The following is a 25,663-nucleotide window of genomic DNA, read 5'->3' as shown; positions in this document are numbered from 1 at the left end:
CTGGACCGAGGGAGACCAGAGTTAGAGCTGGACCAAGGGAGACCAGAGTTAGAGCTGGACCGAGGGAGACCAGAGTTAGAGCTGGACCCAGGGAGACCAGAGTTAGAGCTGGACCTAGGGAGACCAGAGTTAGAGCTGGACCGAGGGAGACCAGAGTTAGAGCTGGACCCAGAGAGACCAGAGTTAGAGCTGGACCGAGGGAGACCAGAGTTAGAGCTGGACCGAGGGAGACCAGAGCTAGAGCTGGACCGAGGGAGACCAGAGTTAGAGCTGGACCGAGGGAGACCAGAGTTGGAGCTGGACCCAGGGAGACCAGAGTTGGAGCTGGACCCAGGGAGACCAGAGTTGGAGCTGGACCCAGGGAGACCAGAGTTGGAGCTGGACCCAGGGAGACCAGAGTTGGAGCTGGACCCAGGGAGACCAGAGTTGGAGCTGGACCGAGGGAGACCAGAGTTAGAGCTGGACCCAGGGAGACCAGAGTTAGAGCTGGACCCAGAGAGACCAGAGTTAGAGCTGGACCCAGGGAGACCAGAGTTAGAGCTGGACCCAGAGAGACCAGAGTTAGAGCTGGACCCAGGGAGACCAGAGTTAGAGCTGGACCCAGGGAGACCAGAGTTAGAGCTGGACCCAGGGAGACCAGAGTTAGAGCTGGACCCAGGGAGACCAGAGTTAGAGCTGGACCTAGAGAGACTGGAGGAATGGGAGGGAGGGAACCAATATAAATAGCAAGGCAGGTGCTACAGTAATAAGGTGAGTTGTGTTGTTATCAAGCAGAACAACACCTGTACTGGTTTGCAAAATGTAGAATGCATTACATTTGCTCCTTTATATTTTTTCAGACAGTAGAAAATTAGATAACGGGAGGAAACCTGCAGGGATGACGGGAAAAACATTTCAAATCAGGACTCGGGGACAGAGAACAAAATGAAAAGAAGATAAGGCTGTGACCTGGTATAACCGTAGCCTGCCGATAACTACACACTGGTTACTGGTTACACTAGCAACCTACCCTCAGAAAAGATTCCTTCCTTGTCAATATTTTCAGGCAATTGTTCCTCAACCTGGCTGGAATCTATTGTAGGAAAATACGAGGTTACGTAAAATATAGTTAACTGGATGAGCTCTATTCATTATTGAAGAAAGACTTGCATTTGTAACGTCTTTTATCCAATTCAGAAACATCTCTAAGTGCTTCACATACAATGAATTACTTTAACATGCAGTGATTGTTGGGTGGTTACTTGGTAGCCATTTTTCACACAGCAAGATCCCAGAAAAACGATGAATGAACTGTTGTTGGTGTTGACAATGGGAGAACTCACTGCTCTTCTCTGAAATGTGCCATGGGATCTTTTAACATCCACCAGAACAGGCAAATGGGGCATGTCAGTTTAACGTCAGCATCCTAATGATGCGGCACTGCATTGGAGTGCCAGCGTAGATTAGAATCATACTGCACAAAAGGAGGCCATTCAGCCCATCGTACCTGTGACAGCTCTTTGAAAGAGATATCCAATTAGTCCCACTCCTCTTTCCCCATAGCCCTACAAATTTTGCCTTTTTAAGTATATATCCACTTCCCTTTTGAAAGTTAGGGGGTGAATTTCCCCAGGTCTTCTCCTGCTCTGCTGCTGTAACTTTGTCAGGAGTGTGTTGGAAATCCTATTAATGCATGTAAACAGGGGTTCTGCCAAGGGGTGGGGGAATAGGAGAAGCCCTGGGGAAATATACCCTCTATCTTCTTAATGATGGAGTGGGGCTTCTACCTCAGACTGTCAGATTGAGCAAGCTCAAAGGCTCTGCATTACTAAACGCAAATGAAAATGTGGCTGTTGCTTTGGTTTAAAGTGTGTATACCTGCTAATCCACTAATTGCACCCTGTGCATCACTGGCAAATACCTAGTTTATGCTGAGTACCTGTTCCTTAATCATCACTTGTGTCTGAGAGTGCAGCTGGTACCATTTGCACTGCCACTCTCTCAGGGCACCTCTTTAAGACAAGTTTGCATTGGATTAAGCTGCGATTGCATTAAGGCCCAGAGGCCATTGGCAGGCTGTCTGAGCAGCAGTGATGGGCCACAGCTTTGGTCCCTTGCGCTGTTCAGCTGCTGGCCTTTGATGCATCAGTTTGAGGAGCCATCCTACAGATGCCCATTGTTACCCCACAAGGAGTGAAGATGAAGCAGATCGAGCTTCATATTGAGAACTCCCCTCCTCCAGAGCAATAAAAGCAGAGATCTAGGAGCAGCCTTTCTGCCTAACAGATGAGAGGGAATCTTGTTCTCCAATGGAAACCCATGGAAAAGCATGAGGGATATGTGATATAAAACCACCCCTGGTTACCATGTGAGGCTGTAGATACAATGCACCATTATAACAATAGCTACAGTTCTACTGCATTTTTTTAAAATATAGAACTGGCTACCAGCATTCCAACTCAGAATGATCCTGGGGCCAATTTCACCATTACATCCAAATCATAGAATCATACAGCACAGAAGGAGGCCATTTGGCCCATTGTGTCCTTGCCGGCTCTTTGAAAGAGCTGTCCAATTAATCCCACTCCCCCACTCTTTTCCCATAGCCCTGTATATTTCTCCTTTTCAAGTATTTATCCAATTCCTGTTTGAAAGTTACTATTGAATCTGCTTCCACAACCCTTCCAGGCAGTGCATTCCAGATCACTGCAGAAAAAAATTCTCCTAATTTCCTCCCTGGATTTTTTGCCAATTATCTTAAATCTGTGTCCTTTGGTTACCGACCCTCCTGCCAGTAGAAACTGTTTCTCCCCATTTACTCTTATCAAAACCTCTTGTAATTTTGAACACCTATCAAATCCCCCCTCAGCCTTCTCTGCTCTAAGAAGAACAATCCCAGCTTCTCCAGTCTCTCCACATAACTGAAGTCCCTCATCCCTGGAACCATCCTGGTAAATCTCCTCTGCGCCCTCTCCAAGGCCTTGACATCCTTCCTAAGTGCGGTGCCCAGAATGGGACACAATACTCCAGCTGAGGCCTAATCAATGATTTATAAAGGTTTAGCATAACTGCTCTGCTTTTGTATTCTATGTCTCCATTTAGAAAGCCAAAGATCCCATATGCTTTTTAACAGCCTTATCAACTTGCCCTGCCACCTTCAAAGATTTGCGTATGTGAACCTCCAGGGGCTCTCTGTTCCTGCACCTCCTTTAAAATTGTACCATTTAATTTATATTGCCTCTCCTCATTTTTTCCTTCCAAAATGTATCACTTCACCAATCTTGTGTTGCACAGTTACACACTGTGTAGCAGCTGCGGAGAGGTAACTGGGAGAGTTGAAGAATGAACACACCTAATCACAGTTGGTCCCTCCCCATATTTCCCAGCAGCTGTCGAGAGCTTGCGATTTAACAGTATAAATAACAAGGAAGGAAACCTCTGGGAAGCTGTATATTGAGGGAACGGGAAATGATTTCAAATCAGAATTCGGGTGCAGGGACCTAAATGAGGAAGAGCCGACGAGGATGTGATTCAGTATAACCGTGCCATGGTGCGGCGATAATGGCACACAGTGTTGGCTACACTGACAACCTACCCGGAGAATAGGGTTCATCAACCTTGGGTCCCAATTGTATCTCCTCATCAACCTGTTCGGAGTCTAATGCAGGAAAACAGCAGGTTAAACAAATTCTACTTAGTCCCATGAGCTTTACTTCAATTGTTAATGAAAATTCTAATCAACCTCAAATACTAAACATCAGTGGGTCTGGATAACTCAATGCGAAGAACATTCTGTCTGTTGCTGTTGTTGAAAGTCCTTGCATCTGCTGGTCCACCATGGTATGCTGGGCAGTGCAAGCAGTACACCTTGCTGCACTGAGTCCCAGTGTCAGAGGCTGATCGACAAATGCAGTCAACCTAATTACCCTTACTGGCTCTTGACGACAACAACCACTACTTGTATTTATATAGCGCTTTTAACTTAGAAAAACATCCCAAGGCGCTTCGCAGAAGCGTAGCTCATACAAAAATTGACACCGAGCCAAAGGAGGAGATATCAGACAGGGTGACTAAGATCTTGGTGAGGCCAGGTTCAATCCCTGGTCAAATATTTTGTATATTGTTTTTCTCCCTGGGATACTATACATAAACTCTTCCCTCACTATACTGGCAGGTACACTTCCACTGAATCTTCTTGGATATAGAAGGACCTCTAACGCCTCCTCCCACCCTCCTAAGTCTATCCGCTGCTGTTGACGGCACATGGTGCTGGTTACACTAGGAACCTATTTGTGCTTATGCTCATCAAGGTCATCCTGGCACTGACCATCACGAGGTTTGGTATCAATTGAAGAAAATAGCAGGTTGCACAAATGCTACTCAATCACACGGACCGCACATTTAATTTGTTTATAAAACTCTCATCAGCCTCATCGAAGGTTCTGGGTGACACAAAGAATACTTTGGCTATTACTTTTACCTGAACTGTTTTTCTTGATATTCAACCAATGGAATTCAGTAACAATTAATACTGTTTTTCTTCCCTCCCGCCTCTCTTGAAGGCTGTGATCCATGGGCATTCGTCACCTTCTGATACCATTCCTTATGTGTGAGCGTAGGCAGTTAGCAGGATATTCGATCACAGCTGAGCCCAAACATGTCCTCACTTGATAGCAATCAGTAGCAGGAGTCCTGGCTCATTAACACCACCCCCCCTCCACTCCTCGCCTCGCCCTGGAGAGGGAGCACGCGGTGTCTGCCAGTACGCTTGAGGCTTTCCGCGACCGGCGGGCGCCGCAGGGGCTGGAGTGCATCCTGGATCGTTATAATAAAATTATTATTTGACTTTGTCTATTATTTTTAGGTTTGATTTTGTTTTTTTTTTAAAAAAAAGGGGCCTAAAACACACACACAAAAAACTGCAACACTGGTCTGCCTGACTTTAAAAAAAAAATAAACGAACCCCACTTATAAAAAGGGGGCCTAAAAAAACTCCTAGCCTGGGTGTTTGGGTTTGCACTGGGTGTGGTACTGGTGAACGTCCAGCACCTCGAGGGGGGGAAACTGGTGGAATGAGTTTTCTATAAAAGGACGTAGTGTGTATACATCTAGCACTGGCAGAGGGAGGTGGCTCTCAATAGGCAGGAGGCTGTGACCATGGGGCTGTCTCGTAAACGGAACCTTAGGAGCATCTACTTTGAATCTCCCCTTTATTGGATTCTTGGTGTTGTGACAAGTTCGTGCGGCACTTGAACTGAGCTGTGATCGGCAGAGGCGGAAAACCAACCAGGAAATCTGCATTTCTTCCCTGGAGATTTTTTGCAAACAGCAGGGAGTGGAAGCCTGTGAGAAGCTGTACAAAAAGTGTTGGCAGGAAAAGTTTGCGAATCAGAACTCGGGGGCAGGGAACTAAATGAGAAATAGCAGATGCTGATGCGACATTGTATAACCCCAGCTTGGCGATGACTGCACACTGTGTTTGCTACAGTGAGGAACTACTATAGAACCAGTAAGGTTTGCAGCATAGAAAGAAGCCATGTGGCCCATCATATCAGTGCTGGCTCTTTGTTAATGCAATCCGAAAGTAACTCCCCTGCCTTGCTCGCTCCCCATGGCCCTTGCTTCGAATATTTCTCTAATTTTCTGTTAAAAGACACAACAGCCTATTGTTTAACCACCCCCAAGCTCCAACAACTCTCTGCATAAAGAAATTTCCCCTACCCCAATGACTGGCGTGGCTCTCACGGAACACTTCAAGTTTTTGAAACGCAGCTGCCGTTTGGGACTGTGTCAACCCTGGTGTAGGAAAGTAGCAGGTTACACTTCATCTGTTCATCACTCGAGGTAACTAAATGCAAGTAGCATTCTGACTGTTGCTTTTGTTTAAGATGCTGCACCGTCAGAGATGCCGCCTTGCGGATGAGACGTCGGCCCTCTCAGGTGGACGTAAAAGATCCCAAGCCACTATTTTGAAGAAGAGCAAGGTGAATTCTCCCCGGTGTCCTGGCCAATATTCTTCCCTCAACCAATATCACTAGAACAGACTATCTGGTCAGTATCTCATTGCTGTTTGTGGGATCTTGCTGTGTGCAAATTGGCTGCCCTGTTTCCTACATTACAACAGTGACTACACTTCAAAAAGCACTTCATTGGCTGTAAAACACTTTGGGATGTCCTGAGATTGTGAAAGGTGCAATTGAAATACGAGTTCTCTTCTTAGGGCTGGGAAGAGACACTTAAATCAGTCGATTGAACGGGAATTCGGGTGACTGAGTTTCGATGTTAGCTGTGGTTGCATCGTTCTTCAGCTCCACATAGGCCCAAAGCAGCTGACAGTGGATCCAGCCTCCATTATCAGGTTTACTCAGGGCTCTTACAGCCTGTTGGCCTTAGCAATTCTTTTTTTTTGTCTTCAGCACTTTTTGGGACTCTCATCTTCTAATTTTCAGTTCTGATGAAGGCTAGACATCCAAAGGTGTTCATGTCTTTTCTCTTTCAGATACCAACTGATCTGCTTGGTGTTTCATAGAAGCGGGAGTAGGCTGTTCAACCCCTAGAGCCTGTTTCTCCATTCAATTAGAACACGGTTGATCTGTACCCACCTTGGTTCCATACCCCTTCATACCCTTACCCAACAAAAATCTATCAATCTCAGTCTTGGAAATTTTCGATTGACCCCCAGCCTCCACAACCATTGGGGGTTGCAAGTAAAGATTTTCACTATGCTTTGCGTGAAAAAGTTCTTCCTGATTTCACTCCTAAATGGCCTAGCTCTAATTTTAAGAATATTCCTTGTTGTTCTGCATTCCACTGCCAGAGGAAATAGTTTATCTGTATCTACCCTATCGAATCCTGTCATTATTTTAAATACCTCAATTAAATCACCTTCAGCCTTCTAAACTCAAGGGAATTCAGTACTCAGATGGGGTCTGACCAAGGCTCTGTACAACTGAAGCATCACTTCCTCCCCTTTGTATTCTGACCCCCTTGAGATAAAAGCCAACATTCCAGTAGCCTTTCCAGCATTTTCTGCTTGTATTTCAGATTTCCAACGTTTGGGGAGTTTTGTGTTTCTTTTTAAGTTTAGTCTGGGGTTGCTGTCGGCTGCACAAGAGACATGAGTTAGCAGCATCTGCGTTGGCCTTGACCAATATAAAAGCCATTTCAGCGTCCGAGCTGCAAGTATTTCTAAAAAGTACAGTGGACACACCTCCCATTCCCATTGCTCTGGTTTCATCATTCACATCTTCAGAATGTCCCAAAACACTTCACAGCCAATAAAGTACTTTTGAAGTCTAATCACTGTTTTAATGTAGGCAAACACAGCAACCAATTTGAGCATAGCAAGGTCCCACAATCAGCAATGAGATAATGACCAGGGAGAACTTCTGCTCTTCCAATACTGCTGTGGGATCTTTTACATCCATCTGAATGCACAAACAGGGCCTCGGTTTAACGTCTCATCCAAAAGATGGCACCTCCGACAATACTGCACTGAAGTGTCAGTCTCAATTATGTACTCAATTCTTAGAGTGGGGCTTCAAACCACAACTTTCTGGCTCAGAGACAAGAGTGCTACCACTGAGCCAAACTTACAAGAACTGTAAACATTCAAATGGGAACAGTGCCGATTGGAATTTTTGTCTCTCGGGATGGGACCATCACTGGCAAGGCCAGCGTTTATTGCCCATCCCTAGTTGCCCAGGTTTGGTGCAACTGAGTGGCTTCCTAGGTCACTTCAGAGGGCAGTTAAGAGTCAACCACATTGGTGTGGGACTGGAGTCACATATAGGCCCAGACCGGGTAAAGACAACAGGTTTCCTTCCATAACGGACATTAGTGAACCAGTTGGGTTTTTATAACAATCCGAAAGCTTCATGGTCACCTTTACTGATTTGAGAACCTTTTCATTCATTCATCTGACGAAGGAGATAATCTCCGAAAGCTTGTGATTTTAAAATAAATTTGTTGGACTATAACCTGGTGTTGTAAGATTCCTTACATTTGTCCACCCCAGTCCATCACCGGCATCTCCACATCACACCTTTACTGGTACCAGCTTTATATTTCCCGATTTTTTTTTAAAAACTGAATTCAAATTCTCAAATTGGAATGGTGGGATTTCAACTCACATTCTCTGGATTATTAGTCCAGCCTCCAGCAACATAACCACTACACTACTGTACCCTATATTCACCAGGGAGAATCTTGCCCCATTTTGAGTCTGGTATACACTCCTCCCTCATTCTATCACCCTGTCGAATTTTACTAAGTAAGGCAGAGTCAGCCCTTACACAACTCCCAGTTTATGAGCACCCAGTCGCAAGTGAATATTCAACTGTTCATTCAATAAACATCATAAAACAGCGCAGCACACAGCTTGTGGGATTGGTCCAGCTGAAAAACCAATACATTTTCAATTCCTCCTGGTAATTCACAGGCAATGAATAAAGAGGGCCTAAAATGTGACTTGGGAGGCATTTAACTGACACCAGGCACTACGAGCTCCTGTGGGGAAAAAAGGCTGATCTCACTGGATAATGCCAGGCCAGCCCATTTAGAATGGACTTCCATTTATAGAGCTCCTTTCACAACTTCAGGACGTCCAAAAGCTTTACAGCCAATGAATTTTTAAGGCTGAGTTAGATAGATTCCTGATTAACAAGGGAGTCAAAGGTTATAGTAGGTAGACGGGAAAGTAGGGTTGAGGTCACAATCAGATCAGCCATGATCGTATCAAATGGCAGAGCAGGCTCGAGGGGCTCTTAATTTGTATGTTCGTATGTTCGTAAGTGCTTTTGAAGTGTAGTCACTGTTGTAGTTTTAGGAAATGCATCAGCTAATTTGCGCACAGCAAGGTCCCACAAACAGTAATGAAATAAATGACCAGGTAATCTGTTTTAGTGATGTTGGTTGAGGGATAAATATTGACCAGGAGAACCCCTGCCCTTCTTCAAAAAAATAGTGCCATGGGATCTTTTACATCCACCTGAGAGGGCAGACTGTTTAACTGCACTGGAGTGTCAGCCCAGATTTTGTGCTCAACTCTGGGGAGTGAGATTTGAACCCATGACCTTTTGACTCAGGGGCAATTTTGCACAATTCACTGGGGCTCCCAATATGTCTCTCATGATGCGCCTGATGCACCAGCAGTCGATAAAGGGCTGTTGTGCACCAGGCACTTTGCCAGCATGGGTGGTGGGGCACCAGGCGCAGGGTGGGGAGCATGGATGGCCACATTTTTTTTTAAAAACATGTTGGGACACCCATTCCAAAAGAGTTCTGAGCAGCCGCTGCACCAGCCCAGGCACATCACCCACAGTGTGAGGCAGCTGCCTCAGTGAAACACAATCCAGGGGCTAATGAGCCCAGTGCACACTCCATGCTCTGGACCCCAATCCAATTTGGGGCACACTTGGTGCCTCAGGAATATTGCAGGTTTCAGGCCTCCCTGCCCAATTTTCCAGGGAGTGGGAGCCCAATGCATTTCACTATATCGGTTACCAGCCATTGTATTATCAACACATGAGGTAATGTGGTGACGACTGGCAATTAAACAGCACCTAAATACGCCTCTCAAACATGTTCAGCACTTCACATGGATTACTTTTGAAGTGCTGTTGTGTCGGTAAACCCCCCCAGCCCCCTCCCTCCCAGATATGCGCATGGCAAGATCCCACAATCAGCAACGAGTAAATAATAAGAGATGAAAACTTGTGGGTGAGCTCAATAACAAGGAACAACAGGGAGAATATTTCAAACTAGAACTTGGACAGAGAACAGAAGAGGAAACCAGAATCTGACGCAGTAATTGTGGTTCGGTAGTTATTGCAGTATGTTCTGGCTGTACTCTGAACCTACCCTTGTCAGCCCACTTTACATCTGCGCGGCTACTCCTGGGTGTGCGAGGAATATTTTGATCTGTAGATACTTGGGAGCCTATTGGATAAATACAGCAGGTTACACACAATATGTTCAACTGTACGAGCTATACTTCATCTGTTTTTTCTACGTTTCTCGCCTCCTCTCCTGAAGGAGGCTGACTCTTGCTGAGCTCCAGTTCCAGGGTCCTGGGCACCTTCCTACACCTGGGCCGAGCCCCTTTATGTGTGAGCCCAGACAGTAAATGCCAGCTGGCATTTTGACCATGGGGAAATGGATTGGCGCCATCGGTTGAACTGTTTGAGAATATCAGTATGTGGAGAGAGGAAGGTGGGTTAATATTTCGGGTTGAGGACCTTTCTATCTGTAACATTAACCCTACTTTCCCCTCTTCACAGGCACAGCCTGACCTGATGATCTGTTATTTCACATTTTCAGCATCTGCAGTATTTTGTTTTTGAAAATATGAGTTGCCAATTTCAGGAAGCAGAGGGAACAAGATTGAGAAATGAAAAAGGATACATGGAGATCATCGGAGGCTCGATGGAAGACAAGGTACAATGCCACTCGGTGACAGATCTCAGTGACGGGTCACTGGGAAGGAGGTGCCCAGTGAGGCCTGATGCTTTGCTAAATGAAAGGAAGAATCACATGCTGCTCAGTCTCAGCTCCTTCTGATGGTCCACTTACAGAAGATTATTTGTAAAGATCTGGGAGTAGGTCTCCAGTCAGGAATAGTGTGTGTCGCACCGAGGCACAAGTGAAGGGAAGGAGACAAAATACTTTAAAAAGAGGGAATCCCACCCTCCATGTACAAAGAGAAAATGCTGGATAAATGAATCGGAGTCTGCAGAGAAAAGACAAGTTAACATTTCGGGTGGGAGTTCTCATGAAGGGTCCCAACTGATTGTTAACCTGCCTTTTCAGTTTCAGACGCTGATGGGTCTGTTGTGTGTTGCCACTATTTGCTGCTTTTCCTTTTATCGCTATGTATAGATTACATTTGGTTCTTACTTAGAAGAAATAGATAGGAACAGTCAAGAATGAGAAAAGACCATTGCAGCATCAAAGCCTAGCTACTATCCTAACGCTCCCATTGAAACTTATCCCTCTAGCACCCTCTCTTCTCTAGCACTCTAACTCTTCCATTGAAGCCCATCCCTCTAGAACCTTAACTCTCCAATTGAAACTTATCCCCTCAGTATCCTAACTCTTCCTTTGAAGCTCATCCCTCTAGTCGTCTCACTGTCCTACCAAAGTCTTTCCTCGCAGCTCATTGTCTGTACACCTGCCATTAGGGGGTCTTGTTGCCCTTCTCTGCTCCCTTTTCAATCCATGTAGATCCTTTGTGTGGCACGGTGACCAGAATTGAACACAGTAGTCCAAGTGAGAACTGCCCAGTGAATTTTTGAGCCCTACATGTGCAGATACTTGTGCTTTACTGCTCTCCTTATATATCCCAGCATTTTATTTGCTTTTTAATTATTTTGCCAGATTGTTTGAACATTGAAAGCGCTCGGCCTATTATCGCTCTGCAGTAATTCAATCCCATTCACACACACTGGTCTCTTGTTACACTGCCACATCCAGTTTGAGTGAGGTGGAGTCCATAGATGAAGATCAGAAGGTGAGCTGTCACTGGGCATCTTGTGCCTTACAGCAGCCAACTCAGGGCAGCATAGTTGATAGGCTGGGAGCTGCTGACCCACATGCCCTTGAGTGGCATTGCTGCAGGGCCCAAGACTTGGGGTTTGCCACCTTTTGCCAGATCCAAAGCCGGACAGGGGGCCAGGAAAGGGACAGAGCAAGGATTTGGGTCAGGGGCTGGATTTGCTGCTAATGAAAGTTCATTTCAAAACTTGGTAACTGATCCCTGCCCCACACCATAGGACAGAAGTAGAAAAAAAAGTAGTCTTTTTTTAAATGAAGAGGCTTTTGATCTGCACTTTTCCCATTAGAAATTTTTTACTCCAAGGTCACGCCCGATGGTGCACTCCAGCACTGACCACACCAGAGTTTGTGGGGTTAGTATGGGGCCATTGAGTGCAAGTACCACTATCTCACACAGCCCCTTCCTTATTGTACCACCACACACAGGCCCTCCCTCAATATAGCACCATACACAGGCCCTCCCTCAATATACCACCACACACAGGCCCTCCCTCAATATACCATCACACACAACCCCTCCCTTATTGTATCACCACACACAGGCCCTCCCTCAATATACCACCACAGCCCCTCCCTTATTGTATCACCACACATAGCCCCTCCCTCAATATACCACCACAGCCCCTCCCTTATTGTATCACCACACACAGCCCCTCCCTCAATATACCACCACAGCCCCTCCCTTATTGTATCACCACACATAGCCCCTCCCTCAATATACCACCACAGCCCCTCACTTATTGTATCACCACACACAGTTCCTCTGTATTTTACTCAATTTGCCAAGAGACTGTTGTCCCACTTTCCCCGTATCTGTGGTTATGAATGGGCACGTTGCTCTGTGTGAACGCAGTCACTGTTTAGTAATCAGGAGCAGGAGCCCACTCCCCGCCATCAGACCAGTCCAACGGCCGCCCTATTTGTAACGAGGCACTACTGGGCATACGGTTGCCAACCCTCCAGGATTGTCCTGGAGTCTCCAGATATGAAAGATTAATCTCCTGGACCACTGCTGGGAGCAAACCAGGGGCATTAAAAAAAATTGTGTCTTTTTAAAGTTTTCTTTGAACGCTTTTGTTTATTAGTTATAAAAAATATTGGAGATGGAGGAAAAAAGGTTGTTTGACTGGCAGGGCGGTTGGAGGTCATTTGATGAGACTGCCAGGAATACCTGCAACCAGAGTTGGCAACTCTAGTAGTGAAAGGACTTCACATCAGAACTCAGGCAGAGAACAAAATGAGGAAGAGGGTGATGCACAGTATAACTGCGGTCCGGCTGGAAAACCTACCCCCGGGGAGAGGAATCAGAAACGGTGCCACGTTCAGACGATCGAAGCCCACACACGGAATCAGCCGAGGTGGAGGTGACATCCCAGCAAAATAGAAGATTACACAAAATCCTTCTCAACTGCGCAAACTACATTCCATCTGTTTATGAATAAAATCAGTCTCAGAAACCGGGCTCCGACATAGGATGAAGATTAGGGTGAGGAAGTAAACGGGACTCGGGGGGCAAATCCACTTCCGCCGAGATTCTGATCCACTGGACGACCCTCGGAAAATTCTGGTGGTGACGGCGGGAATGAAGGGGCTGAATCTTCTGCTGACTGGGCCCACTGATCGGAATTTCAGGGCCAGACGCCAAAGTTTCCGGGCAACTAAATACGAATCACACTCTGAAGTGCTGGTATCTGGGAATTCACTGCTGGGATCCCGGGCAGTGCCGGCTTAAACCTTCCTGTACTTGAGCACCCGAGTCTGTGATAATGGAGCCACCGTGATTACAAAGCTGCAGAACAGCAATGCTGCCATCGCCTAACATGCAGCTGCAATGCAGTCATCCCGTAACACAGAGCAGCAATGCAGCCACCGGGTAACATCGAGCAGCAGTTCAGCCGTCGAGTAAACCTTGGACACGGGTTTAATCTCCATCCTGACAAATTGCTGATCTATGAGGTGCCTGGTGAGTCCAGGTGCCTGCTGCAGGGGGTGGGACTTTTCTCCTTGATCGGTGTGAGGATGTCTTGGTGGCCGGTACACAGCAGGTTGTCCACTGGTCCTCTCAGTGTGTGACAGGGACACTCAGAATGGGGAAAGGGGAGAAAGACCTTCAGTAAGAGGAAAATTCAGCTTCCAAAACAGAACAGCAAAAGCTCTCTCCCTTGAATCCTTACCCAATATAGTCGTAGAAACCATGCTTGGTTGTTATGGGTTAAGGGAGTGCTTTTGACATTATGGGAGTGCATGTACCAGCTGCTACCATGCCATTGAATTTTCCTAACACAAAAGGCCCCTCTCCCTCAAACTCCTCCCCTGCCAAGATCTCTTCCGTCACCAGTTTTGCCACAGCCGCCAGTTAAAGAAGCATGGAGAGCAGTTGTAATACAGTGTAACAAGGTGGGACTTCAGGTTAGCCACTGGCTTCCCCTTATGGAATAAGGCAATAAATCATCCCAGACCAATAAATGAAAGCCTCTGGTATCTGGGCAGTCTCAGTCCTGGAAGGGCCCCAGGAGTTCAGGCAGTCCACAATCCTGGAAGGGTCCTCGGAGTTTAGGCAGTCTCAGTGCTGGAAGGGCCGCAGGAGTTTCCAGTCTAAAACCAGTTTATAGAGGCCACGAGCCCACAGCACAAAACTGTTCCTCAGTTGACACTAATAATGGAAGAGACACAGCCCATGTGAACCATGCTTTAGGAAGGAGTTAAATTTGAACTGAAGGAGAGGAAACTAAATGAGAAGGGCCAGTCGAAGATTTGACTCAGTACATATTGTTGATGGCACAAAGAGTTGGCTACACTAGGAACCCACCCTCATATTCAGGAGTATCTTCAGCTTTTTTAGGACTTGATGTTCTTTAGATTTGTGGTTGGGATCAGATCAGCCATGATCTTATTGAATGGCGGAGCAGGCTCGAGGGGCCGATTGGCCTACTCCTGCTCCTATTTCTTATGTTCTTATGTGCTCATCAAACACTGTAGATTCTATTGTGGTAAAAATTGAGAGGTTAAAAAATTCTACTCATTCCTGTGACTTTTACTTCATCTAATCAACCTCATCATTGAGAATCAGGGTTCTGAGGAAGGACATTAAAATGAGATCTGACTCTTGCTTTTGTTTATAGCTCTCGTGTCTGTAAATCCTCTAATCAGATCCTGAGCTGTGCTCGCAAATCCCTTATTTGTTCTGAACTCCTGGTCCTTAATCAATACCCAAATCCTTGAGTGCAGAGTGAGCGGACGTGCACCATTTATAGTTACAGTCTTCAGGAGATAGCTCCGGTCTGAATGTATTTTGGAGAAGGGGAAATAGATGTAAAGTGCATTACGGAGTCACAAACACATTAAATCACGGAGCTGTTGGATCTCGATGGAGAGCCGTGCACATCGTGGTGAAACACAAGGTGCGATCGTTTGATCTCAGGTACATCACTTTGGGGAGACAATGAGTGGTGCCTGGGCATATGATGGAGAGACCCATACCCAACACACTGTCCCGAGCTTCCTAGTGTCCGCTTACAAAGCAGAGTCTTGAAGATGTGGGGTTAAGGTCAACCACTGTCCACCTGGCCTGTAAGGGATCATTTCTGAATTTGTTCCAACGGTGGGGAGCCTCACCCACCGAGACCATATTATGGAAATTTGGGCCACGGTCTTGAATATTCAGAAAATTGTGCACAGTCCACGTCTGAATTTCCGGTTTTCCGGTGGGTGAGACCGCCTGTCAGCAGCGTTAAGTCAGAAAATGAGCCCAAAAATTAGTGCAGAGACAAAAGAAAGATGGCGATAAGGTAGCTTAATGAGGAACATTCATTGATAAAAATACTAAGCCTCTATGAGCATCACTGAACATATATAAAGCCATGTTTGATGATTATCTGAGTCTGTTCTGTGGTTGTCCTCACTTGTACCAACAGGTTTAGTCCCATTGTGCTTTACTTCAGCTAAAAAGTTCTTCTCCCAACCAAGAAAGACCCACTTTTATCTCATGCCTGTCACCATTGTCCCCACTACTATTAATCCCACTCTTCCATCACCATCCCTGGGGATGTCATGTCCCACCGGCAGGACAGACCCACCAGAGGTGGCGGTACAGTGATATACAGTCAGGAGGGAGTGGCCCTGGGAGTCCTCAATGTTGACTCCGGACCCCATAAAATCTCATGGCATCAGGTCAAACATGGGCAAGGAAACCGCCTGCTGATTACCACCTACCGCCCTTCCTCAGCTGATGAATCAGTCCTCCCCCATGCTGAGCACCACTTGGAGGAAGCACTGAGGATAGCAAGGGCACAGAATGTACTCTGGGTGGGGGACTTCGATGTCCATCACCAAGAGTGGCTCGGTAGCACCACTACTGACCGAGCTGGCTGAGTCCTGAAGGACATAGCTGCCAGACTGGGCCTGCGGCAGGTGGTGAGCGAACCAACATGAGGGAAAAACCTACTTGACGTCATCCTCACCAATCTACCTGTCACAGAAGCATCTGTCCATGACAGTATTGGTAGGAGTGACCACCGCACAGTCCCCGTGGAGACGAAGTCCCGTCTTCGCACTGAGGACATTATCCAACGTGTTGTGTGGCACTACCGCCGTGCTAAATGGGATAGATTCAGAACAGATCTAGCAGCTCAAAACTGGACATCCATGAGGTGCTGAGGGCCATCAGCAGCAGCAGATTTGTATTCCAGCACAATCTATAAGCTCAAGGCCCGGCATATTCCTCACTCTACCATTACCAACAAGCCAGGGGATCAACCCTGGTTCAATGAGGCGTGTAGAAGAGCATGCCAGGAGCAGCACCAGGCGTACCTAAAAATGAGGTGCCAACCTGGTGAAGCTACAACTCAGGACTACATGCATGCTAAACAGCGGAAGGAACATGCTATAGACAGAGCTAAGCGATTCCACAACCAACGGATCAGATCAAAGCTCTGTAGTCCTGCCACATCCAGTCGTGAATGATGGTGGACAATCAAACAACTAACGGGAGGAGGAGGCTCTGTAAACATCCCCATCCTCAATGGTGGCAGAGTCCAGCACGTGAGTGCAAAAGACAAGGCTGAAGCGTTTGCAACCATCTTCAGTCAGAAGTGCCGAGTGGATGATCCATCTCGGCCTCTTCCCGATATCCCCACCATCACAGAAGCCAGTCTTCAGCCAATTCAATTCACTCCACGTGATATCAAGAAATGGCTGAGTGCACTGGATACAACAAAGGCTATGGGCCCCGACAACATCCCGGCTGTAGTGCTGAAGATTTGTGCTCCAGAACTAGCCGCGCCTCTAGCCAAACTGTTCCAGTACAGCTACAACACTGGCATCTACCACACAATGTGGAAAATTGCCCAGGTATGACCTGTTCACAAAAAGCAGGACAAATCCAATCTGGCCAATTACCGCCCTATCAGTCTACTCTCAATCATCATCAAAGTGATGGAAGGTGTCGTCGACAGTGCTATCAAGCGGCACTTACTCTCCAATAACCTGCTCACCGATGCTCAGTTTGGGTTCTGCCAGGACCACTTGGCTCCAGACCTCATTACAGCCTTAGTCCAAACATGGACAAAAGAGCTGAATTCCAGAGATGAGGTGAGAGTAACTGCCCTTGACATCAAGGCAGCATTTGACCGAGTGTGGCACCAAGGAGCCCTAGTAAAATTGAAGCCAATGGGAATCAGGGGGAAAACTCTCCAGTGGCTGGAGTCATACCTAACACAAAGGAAGATGGTAGTGGTTGTTGGAGGCCAATCATCTCAGCCCCAAGGCATTGCTGCAGGAGTTCCTCAGGGCAGTGTCCTAGGCCCAACCATCTTCAGCTGCTTCATCAATGACCTTCCCTCCATCATAAGGTCAGAAATGGGGATGTTCGCTGATGATTGCACAGTGTTCAGTTCCATTCGCATCCCCTCAGATAATGAAGCAGTCCGTGCCTGCATACAGCAAGACCTGGACAACATCCAGGCTTGGGCTGATAAGTGGCAAGTAACATTCGTGCCACACAAGTGCCAGGCAATGACCATCTCCAACAAGAGAGAATTTAACCACCTCCCCTTGACATTCAACGGCATTACCATCGTCAAATCCCCCACCATCAACATCCTGGGGGTCACCATTGATCAGAAACTTAACTGGAACAGCCACATAAATACTGTGGCTACAAGAGCAGGTCAGAGGCTAGGTATTCTGCGGCGAGTGACTCACCTCCTGATTCCCCAAAGCCTTTCCACCATCTGCAAGGCACAAGTCAGGAGTGTGATGGAATACTCTCCACTTGCCTGGGTGAGTGCAGCTCCAACAACAGTCAAGAAGCTCGACACCATCCAGGACAAAGCAGCCCGCTTGATTGGCACCTCATCCACCACCCTAAACATTCACTCCCTTCACCACCGGCGCACAGTGGCTGCAGTGGGTACCATCCACAGGATGCACTGCAGCAACTCGACAAGGCTTCTTCGACAGCACCTCCCAAACCCAAGACGTCTACCACTTAGAAGGACAAGGGCAGCAGGCACATGGGAACACCACCACCTGCACGTTCCCTCCAAGTCACAAACCATCCCGACTTGGAAATATATCGCCGTTCCATCATCGTCGCTGGGTCAAAATCCTGGAATTCCCTTCCTAACAGCACTGTGGGAGAACCTTCACTACACGGACTGCAGCGGTTTAAGAAGGAGGCTCACCACCACCTTGTCAAGGGCAATTAGGGATGGGCAATAAATGCTGGCCTTGCCAGCGAGACCCACATCCCGTGAACGAATAAAAAAAAAGCATCTTGTGCCATTAAAACATCACAGTGTGGGGCTGCTATTCTGATGTTAAAGCACATTGGTGGGGACAGTGACAAGGGAGCTTTTGAAATGCAGTCACTGCCATTGCGTAGGCAAACACGACCCCTCGATTTCCACACAGAAAGATCCCACAAACAGCAACGAGCCAATAAGAAGCCATGAAAACTTGTCAGTGTGCTCGATAACAAGGAACAACAGGAAGAGCATTTCAAATCAGAACTTCAGCAGAGAACAAAATGAGAAAGAGCGGACGAGAATCTGCCGCAGGAATTGTGGTTCGATAGTCATTGCAGAAGGTGCTGGCTGTACTCTGAACCTACCCTTCTCAGCCCAGTCTACATCTGTGTGGTTAGTACTGTGCTTCTGATGGATTTTTTGATCTGTAGATGCTCGGGAGTCTATTGGATAAATACAGCAGGTTACACAAAATCCATTCAACCATACGAGCTATACTTAATCTGTTATTTCTAATTTTCTTGCCTTCTGTTCTGAAGAAGGTTGACTCTTGCTGAGGTACAGTTCCAGGGTGCTGGGCACCTTCCTACAATCCTGCCTGACTCCTTTGTGTGTGAGCCCAGACAGTAAATGCTGACTGACAATTTGACCATGGGGAAGGGATTGGACACCATTAGTGGAACTGTATGGAAAGACAAGTCTGTGGAGAGGGGAAGGTGAGTTAACGTTTTGGGTCGATGAGCTTTCTATCTGTAAGTTTAACCTTACCTTCCTCTCCACAGATGCTGCCTGACCTGCTGGGTGTTTACAGCATCTTCTGTTTTTATTTCACATTTTCAGCATCTGCAGTAGTTTGCTTTATGGAAATATGAGTCCCCAATTTCAGGAAGGAGAGGGAACAAAATTGAACAACGAGAAAAGACATGGAGATCATTGGAGGCTCAATGGAAGACCAACGTACAGTGCCACATGGTGACAGGTCTCATGGTGCTGGGTCACGGTGGAGGAGGTGCCCAGTGAGGCCTGATGCTTTGCTGAATGAAAGGAAGAATCACATGCTGCTCAGTCTCGGCACATTCCGATGGTCCAGTTACAGATTATTTGTAAAGATCTAGGAATAGGTCTCTAGTCAGAAAAAGTGTGTGTTACAATGAGGAACAAAAGAAGGGAAGGAGACAAAATACTTTAAAAAGAGGGAATCCCACCATCCATGTACAAAGAGAAAATGCTGGATAAATGAGTCGGCATTTGAAGAGAAAAGACAGGTTAATGTTTCAGGTGGGTGTTCTGATGAAGGTCCCACCAAATTGTTAACCTGCCTTTTCTGTTTCAGACGCTGATGGACCTGCTGTGTGTTGCCACTATTTGCTGCTTTTCCTTTCCTCGCGATGTATAGATTATGTTTGGTTCTTACTTAGAAGAAATAGGGAGGAACAGTCAAGGATGAGAAAAGGCCATTCAACCCATTGAAGCAAATCCCTCCAGTATCCTATTTCTCACAATGAAGTCCATCCCTCTACTATCCGAACTCTCCCATTGAAACTCATCCCTCTGGTACCCTCTCTTCGATTGAAACTCACCCCTCTAGTACCCTAACTCTTTTATTGAAGACCATCTTTCCAGAATCTTAATTCTCACATTGAAGCCCATCCCTCTATTACCCTCTCTTCCATAGAAGCCATCTGTCCAGAGGCCTAACTGCCCCACCAAAGTTTTTCTTCAAAGCTCATTGCCTTTACACCTGCCATCAGTCTTATTGCCCTTCTCAGCTTCCTCTCCAGCCTACATAGTTCCTTTGTGTGACTATTCCAATGCTCACCTGGCCAGCCTCCTATCTATACCCTCCGTAAACTTGACCTCATCCAAAACTCTGCTGCCCAAACCTAACTCGCACCAAGTCCCATTCACCCATCACTCCTGTACTCGCTGACCTACATTGGCTCCCAGTCCGGCAACGCCTCAATTTTAAAATTCACATCTTTGTGTTCAAATTGCTCCATGGCCTCCAATTTCCATCACTAAACCATTGGCGGACGTGCCTTCAGCTGCCTAGGCCCTAAATCTCTCCCTAAACCTCTCTGCCTCTCTCTCCTCCTTTAATTTGCTCCTTACAACCCAGCTCTTTGTCCAAGCTTTTTGTCACCAATCCTAATATCTCTTTATGTGGCTCAGTGTCAGATTTTGTCTGATAGTGATCCTGTGAAACCCCTTGGAATGTTTTACTATGCTAAAAGCGCTATATAAATGCAAATAGATGTTGCTGTGTAGCACAGAGACCAGAATTGAACCCAAGTGAGGTCTGCTCAGTGCAATTTGGAGCCCAGCATAAGTGCAGACACTTGTGCTTTATTGCTGTCATTATTGTTCGGCCTTCTATCACCGTGGGGTCTTTTTCTAAGTCGCTCTGCGCTAATTCAGTGCCATTCATACGTACTGGTCTCTTCTTATACCACCACGTCCAGTTTAAGTGAGGTGTAGTCCATAGATGAAAATCAGGTGGTGAGCTGGCAATGGGTGTCACAGCAGCCAGCTGGGAGCAGCATAGATGGGATTGCAAACCCTCCTGGGTTGTCCTGGAGTCTCCTGGGTTTTGAGGACTGATCTTCTGGGCACCAAGGCGGGTAGATGCAGTTAAGATACAGATCAGCCATGATCTAACTGAATGGGGAACAGGCTGGGGAGGCTGAATGGCCTCCTCCTGTCCCTGTGATCCACTGCTCTGAGCAGTTGATGGGCAGTAACAGTGCGCCAATGAGAGGAGGCAAAGCCTTGATGGGCGGGTGCGAAGGCCAGTCCTGCTTCAATGCGCATGAGCGGGCCCGCGAGCTGTGCGAGGGTGGCAGTTATGCCGCGGAATTTGGAATTTAACGTCCACAAGGAGCGCGAGCGGAGCGGCCCGTCAGTCAGCGGCCGACGACGGGCGAGCGGAACGGACTCATTGTGACTGGAAGATCCATGAAGCTGTCGTGCAGGTGGGTAATGGTGTCAGCGCTGTGGCTTGGCTTGGATTGAAGGACTGCGGCAGGGCCGGTTTACACATGTGTGTTCTGGGGTTGGGGGATATGGGCTGGGTGATTGGGGGATATGGGCTGGGTGATTGGGGGATATGGGCTGAGGATAGCGGTTGGGGGATATGGGCCGAGGATAGCGGGTGGGGGATATGGGCCGAGGATAGCGGGTGGGGGATATGGGCCGAGGATAGCGGGTGGGGGATATGGGCCGAGGATAGCGGGTGGGGGATATGGGCCGAGGATAGCGGGTGGGGGATATGGGCTGAGGATAGCGGATGGGGGATATGGGCTGGGTGATTGGGGGATATGGGCCGAGGATAGCGGGTGGGGGATATGGGCCGAGGATAGCGGTTGGGGGATATGGGCCGAGGATAGCGGGTGGGGGATATGGGCCGAGGATAGCGGGTGGGGGATATGGGCCGAGGATAGCGGGTGGGGGATATGGGCCGAGGATAGCGGGTGGGGGATATGGGCTGAGGATAGCGGGTGGGGGATATGGGCTGAGGATGAGTATTTACAAATGTGTACCGGGGATGGGATTAGGCGTTAGGCTGCACTGAAGCCTGTGTGAGTACCTTGGGCAGTTCAGTTCCCAAATAATAGCTGGTTGTGTGTTGGATGCAGCCTTTAGCCATTTTATGTAAGTACTTGTGGTAACTTCTATTTCAATCCCCCCCCCCCCCCCTCCCTCCCTCCCTCCCTCCCTCCCTCCCTCCCTCCCTCCTCACTTTTTGCTGCATCTATTCTTAAATCTATTAGCTACCTGTGAGGGAAATTATCAGGTCATTTTGGAAATGAAGTGGCTGACTTCCCCCCTCCCCCCCCCCCCGAATAAATCCCCACCAGCCCCTCCCTCATTGTATCTCCACACGCAGTCCCATTGTATTTTGCTCAATTTGCCAAGGCTGTTGCCCCACTTTCCCTGTCTCTGTGGCCATGTATAGACACTGCCCTTAAGGCAGTGAGAGCACTGGGAAAATCGAGTCTGGAGGTAACAAAGGCATGGATGAGGTTATCAGCAGCGGCTGAGTTGAGGCAGGGCGGAGACAAATAAAAACTTATTTTTAATGTCCGTATGACTTTTTCTCCTGGTTGGCTTGCAGTGGTATCCACCCTATTGCAACCCTATTGATAACGCAGAGTAGCTGATACACACAGAGCTCCAATTGGGAAAACTGGACAGTACACATATGGAAATGCACTTTTACTGTCAATATTTTTTAGACAGCAGAAATGGCAAACTAATGTAACAGGGTCATTTAATGGAGATGAAGGCTTGGGGTGGGGGGAGTTGTATAATTAAACAGTGCCAGCCTTTCATTACCTCACTCTAGGGACCATTCCTCACCTATGAGCCTGGACAAAGAGCTGGGTTGTAGGGATAGCGAGAGTCAGTTGTTGGAGAATGTTACTGCTCTAGCTGATCCCACATTCATCTGCTATCCACGTGTGTGTGTCCAGCTACAGCTCGCTGTATAGCAATCAGGAGCAGGAACCCTCTCCCCCAGCAGACCAGCCCAATAGCTGCCCTATGTGAAATTAGGGACTGCTGAGAATAGGTTTGCAATAGGGTGGATACGACCGCAAGCCAACCAGGAGAAAAGTCATATGGACGTTAAGAAAAAAGTGTTTTTTTGTCTCCGCCCGCCTGAACTCATCCGTTGCTGACACCCTCATCCATGCCTTTGTTACCTCCAGACTTGATTTTCCCAGTGCTCTCATGGCCTTGCACTCTCCTTAAACTTGAGCTCATCCAAAACTCTGCTGCCCATATTCTAACTCTCACCAAGTCCAGTTCACCCACTACCCCTGTGCTTGCTGATCTACATTGGCTCCCAGACCAGCAACCCCTTTTATTTTAAAATGTTCATCCGTGTTTTCAAATCCCTCCAGGGCCTCACCCCTCCCTATCTCTCTAACCTTCTCCAGCCCTACAACCCTCCGAGATCTCTGCTCCTCCAATTCCGGCATCCCCGATTTGCATCGCTCCACTATTGGTGGCTGTGCCTTCTGCTGCCTAGGCCCTAAGCTGTAGAATTCCCTCCCTAAACCCCTCTGCCTCTCTACCTCACTCTCCTCCTTTAAGACACTCCTTAAAACCTACCTTTGGGTCACCTGTCCTAGTATCTCTGGGGCTCAGTGTCAGCTTTTGTTTGATAATGCTCCTGTGGGACGTTTTATTACATTAAAGGCGCTATATAAATGCAAGTTGTTGTCGTCTTTGAACACTTTGGACAATATTGGAGATGAGGAAAAAGGCTGTTTGACTGGCAAGGAGGTTGGAGGTCATTTGATAATACCTCCAGGAATGTGTTAGCAACCCTAGCAGGGAAAGGAAGAGAACAAATGAGAAAGAGGGTGTGACGTGGTATAACTGCAGTCTGGCGGTGACGACACGCACTGTACTGGTACTTAGAACCTACCCCGAGAAGAAGAGTCAGTAACGTGGCCACTTCCAGACGATCGAAACTCACACACAGAATCAGACGAGGTGGAGGTTAGCCCATCTAAACAGAAGATCACACAAAATCCTACTGAAGTGCGCAAACTACATTCTATCTGTTTATGAATCTCTAATCAGTCTCATAAATCAGGCTCCGAAATTCCAATTTGGCGTAAGTGGGACTGGGGGCGGGGGGGGGGAGTGCGAACCCAGTTCCAGCGAGATTCTGCACCATTGGTGTCTTTAGGAGAAATTCTGGGGTGGGGGGGAAACAAGGCTGCTGAATCTACGGCCTGCCCCCTAAATCAAGGGGGCATATCTTGGGGTGGGGATTCCAGACAATACACTCTGGGCAGACTTTAGAGAAACTCGCCTGCTGAGTGCTGTTGTTAGTGGCAGTGAAGCCCAGGAGAGGCCCAAAAATTCTTTCATGGGGGGGTGGGGGGATCACTGAGGATCAGTTAATTCTAAAATGCCGCACTGGCTCCACAGGGAGCTGCAGGTTTAAAATGCACCTTTTTTTTGGCCCTTTCCTAGCCTCCTTTCCTACACTGGGACAGCGTGAAGCTGCTCTGACTTTGTGGTTGGGGAGACACTGCTGACGCAGACGCCCTGGGTATGTAAATGACCCTGATCCCTGTAATTTGGGAGGGGTCTGGGCATCCTCACTTGCAGCCCCTTCACCCCACTTCCGCTGACGGGGCGCACTGATCGGAATTTCAGGGCCAGACGCCAAAGTTTCTGGGTAACTAAATGCAAATAACATTCTGAAGTGCTGGTATCTGCTAATTCACTGATGGGATCCCAGGCAATGCTGGCTGAAACCCTCCTGATACCAAGTGCCTGTGCTGTAACCAGCATTCGATTCTGTGAGTGCAGATTGAATGGAGCTATCCTATCCACAAAGTGACGTGGAGCAGCGATGAAGCCGTCACGTGATGTGGAGCCACGATGCAGCCAAAATTCTGTCCCATGAAACCTTACCTAATATAGTCCTAGAAACCGTGTTTGGTTGTTGTGTTACAGGAGTGTTTGGTCATGGGAGTGCGAGTCTATGCTCCTCCCTTATTCCAGCTGCTACCATTCCACTGAATTTTCCTAACACAAGGTCCCTCTCCCTCAAACGTCCCTCCCCCAAAAGATACAAACTAATTCTCTTCCGTCACCAGTTTTGCCACAGCTGTCAGTTAAAGCATGTAGCCCAGTTGTAATACAGCGAGGCAAGGTGGGACTTTAGGGTACAGCGGGTTAGCCACTGGCTTCCATTAATTGAACCAGGCAATAAATAAAGTCCACACCAATCAATGAAAGTCTCTGATATCTGGATAGTCCACAATCCTGGAAGGGCCCCAGGAGTTTCCAGTCTCAGAGCAATTTATAGAGGCCATGAGCCCATAGCACAAAACTGGTCTGCAGATGACACTAATAATGGAAGAGGCACAGCCCATATGACTCATGGTTCAGGAAGCTATCAAATTGGAACTGAAGGGCAGGGAAGTAAATGAGAAGGGGCAGACGAGGATTTGACTCAGTACATATTGATGGCACCTGGAGTTGGCTACACTAGGAACCTACCCTCACATTCAGGAACATCTTCAGCTTTTTCTGACTTGCTGGCCTCTTCAACCACTGGCGAGCCTATTGTGGTTTAAAATGAGTAGGTTAAAAAATTCTACTCAATCCTGCAAATTTTACTTCGTCTAATCAGCCTCATCATTAAGAATCAGAATTCTGAGGAAGGACATTAAAATGAAATCTGACTCTTGCTTTTGTTTGTAGCGCTTGTGTCTGCAAATCGTCCAATCAGATGCTGAGCTGTGCTCGCAAATCCCTTGTTTGTACTGAATTTCTGTTCCTTAAACAACACCCAAGTCCATAAGTGCAGAGTGAGTGGATGTGCCCAGTTTACAGTTACGGTTTTTGGGAGGTAG

At 47.5% G+C, this 25,663-nt stretch overlaps 1 protein-coding gene across 3 annotated transcripts in view; it reads right to left on the bottom strand.

Moving 5' to 3' along the window:
- odad4 (outer dynein arm docking complex subunit 4) overlaps window positions 1-25,663 on the bottom strand; it is a 63,743-nt gene that overhangs the window by 4,858 nt on the left and 33,222 nt on the right. The window contains exon 12 of one of the 3 annotated variants that reach the window (XM_067969348.1): window positions 9,841-9,918. The exons of the other annotated variants lie outside the window; for them this stretch is intronic. Within the exon in view, the coding sequence (XP_067825449.1) occupies window positions 9,841-9,918 (78 nt within the window). The remainder of the gene's footprint in view (window positions 1-9,840; window positions 9,919-25,663) is intronic. 3 annotated transcript variants of the gene reach the window in all.

Source organism: Heptranchias perlo, chromosome 30 (genome assembly GCF_035084215.1).
Source record: "Heptranchias perlo isolate sHepPer1 chromosome 30, sHepPer1.hap1, whole genome shotgun sequence".
NCBI lineage: Eukaryota > Metazoa > Chordata > Chondrichthyes > Hexanchiformes > Hexanchidae > Heptranchias > Heptranchias perlo.
Note: the sequence above shows the minus strand (reverse complement) of the source record. Positions and strands in the feature narration are given on the sequence as shown.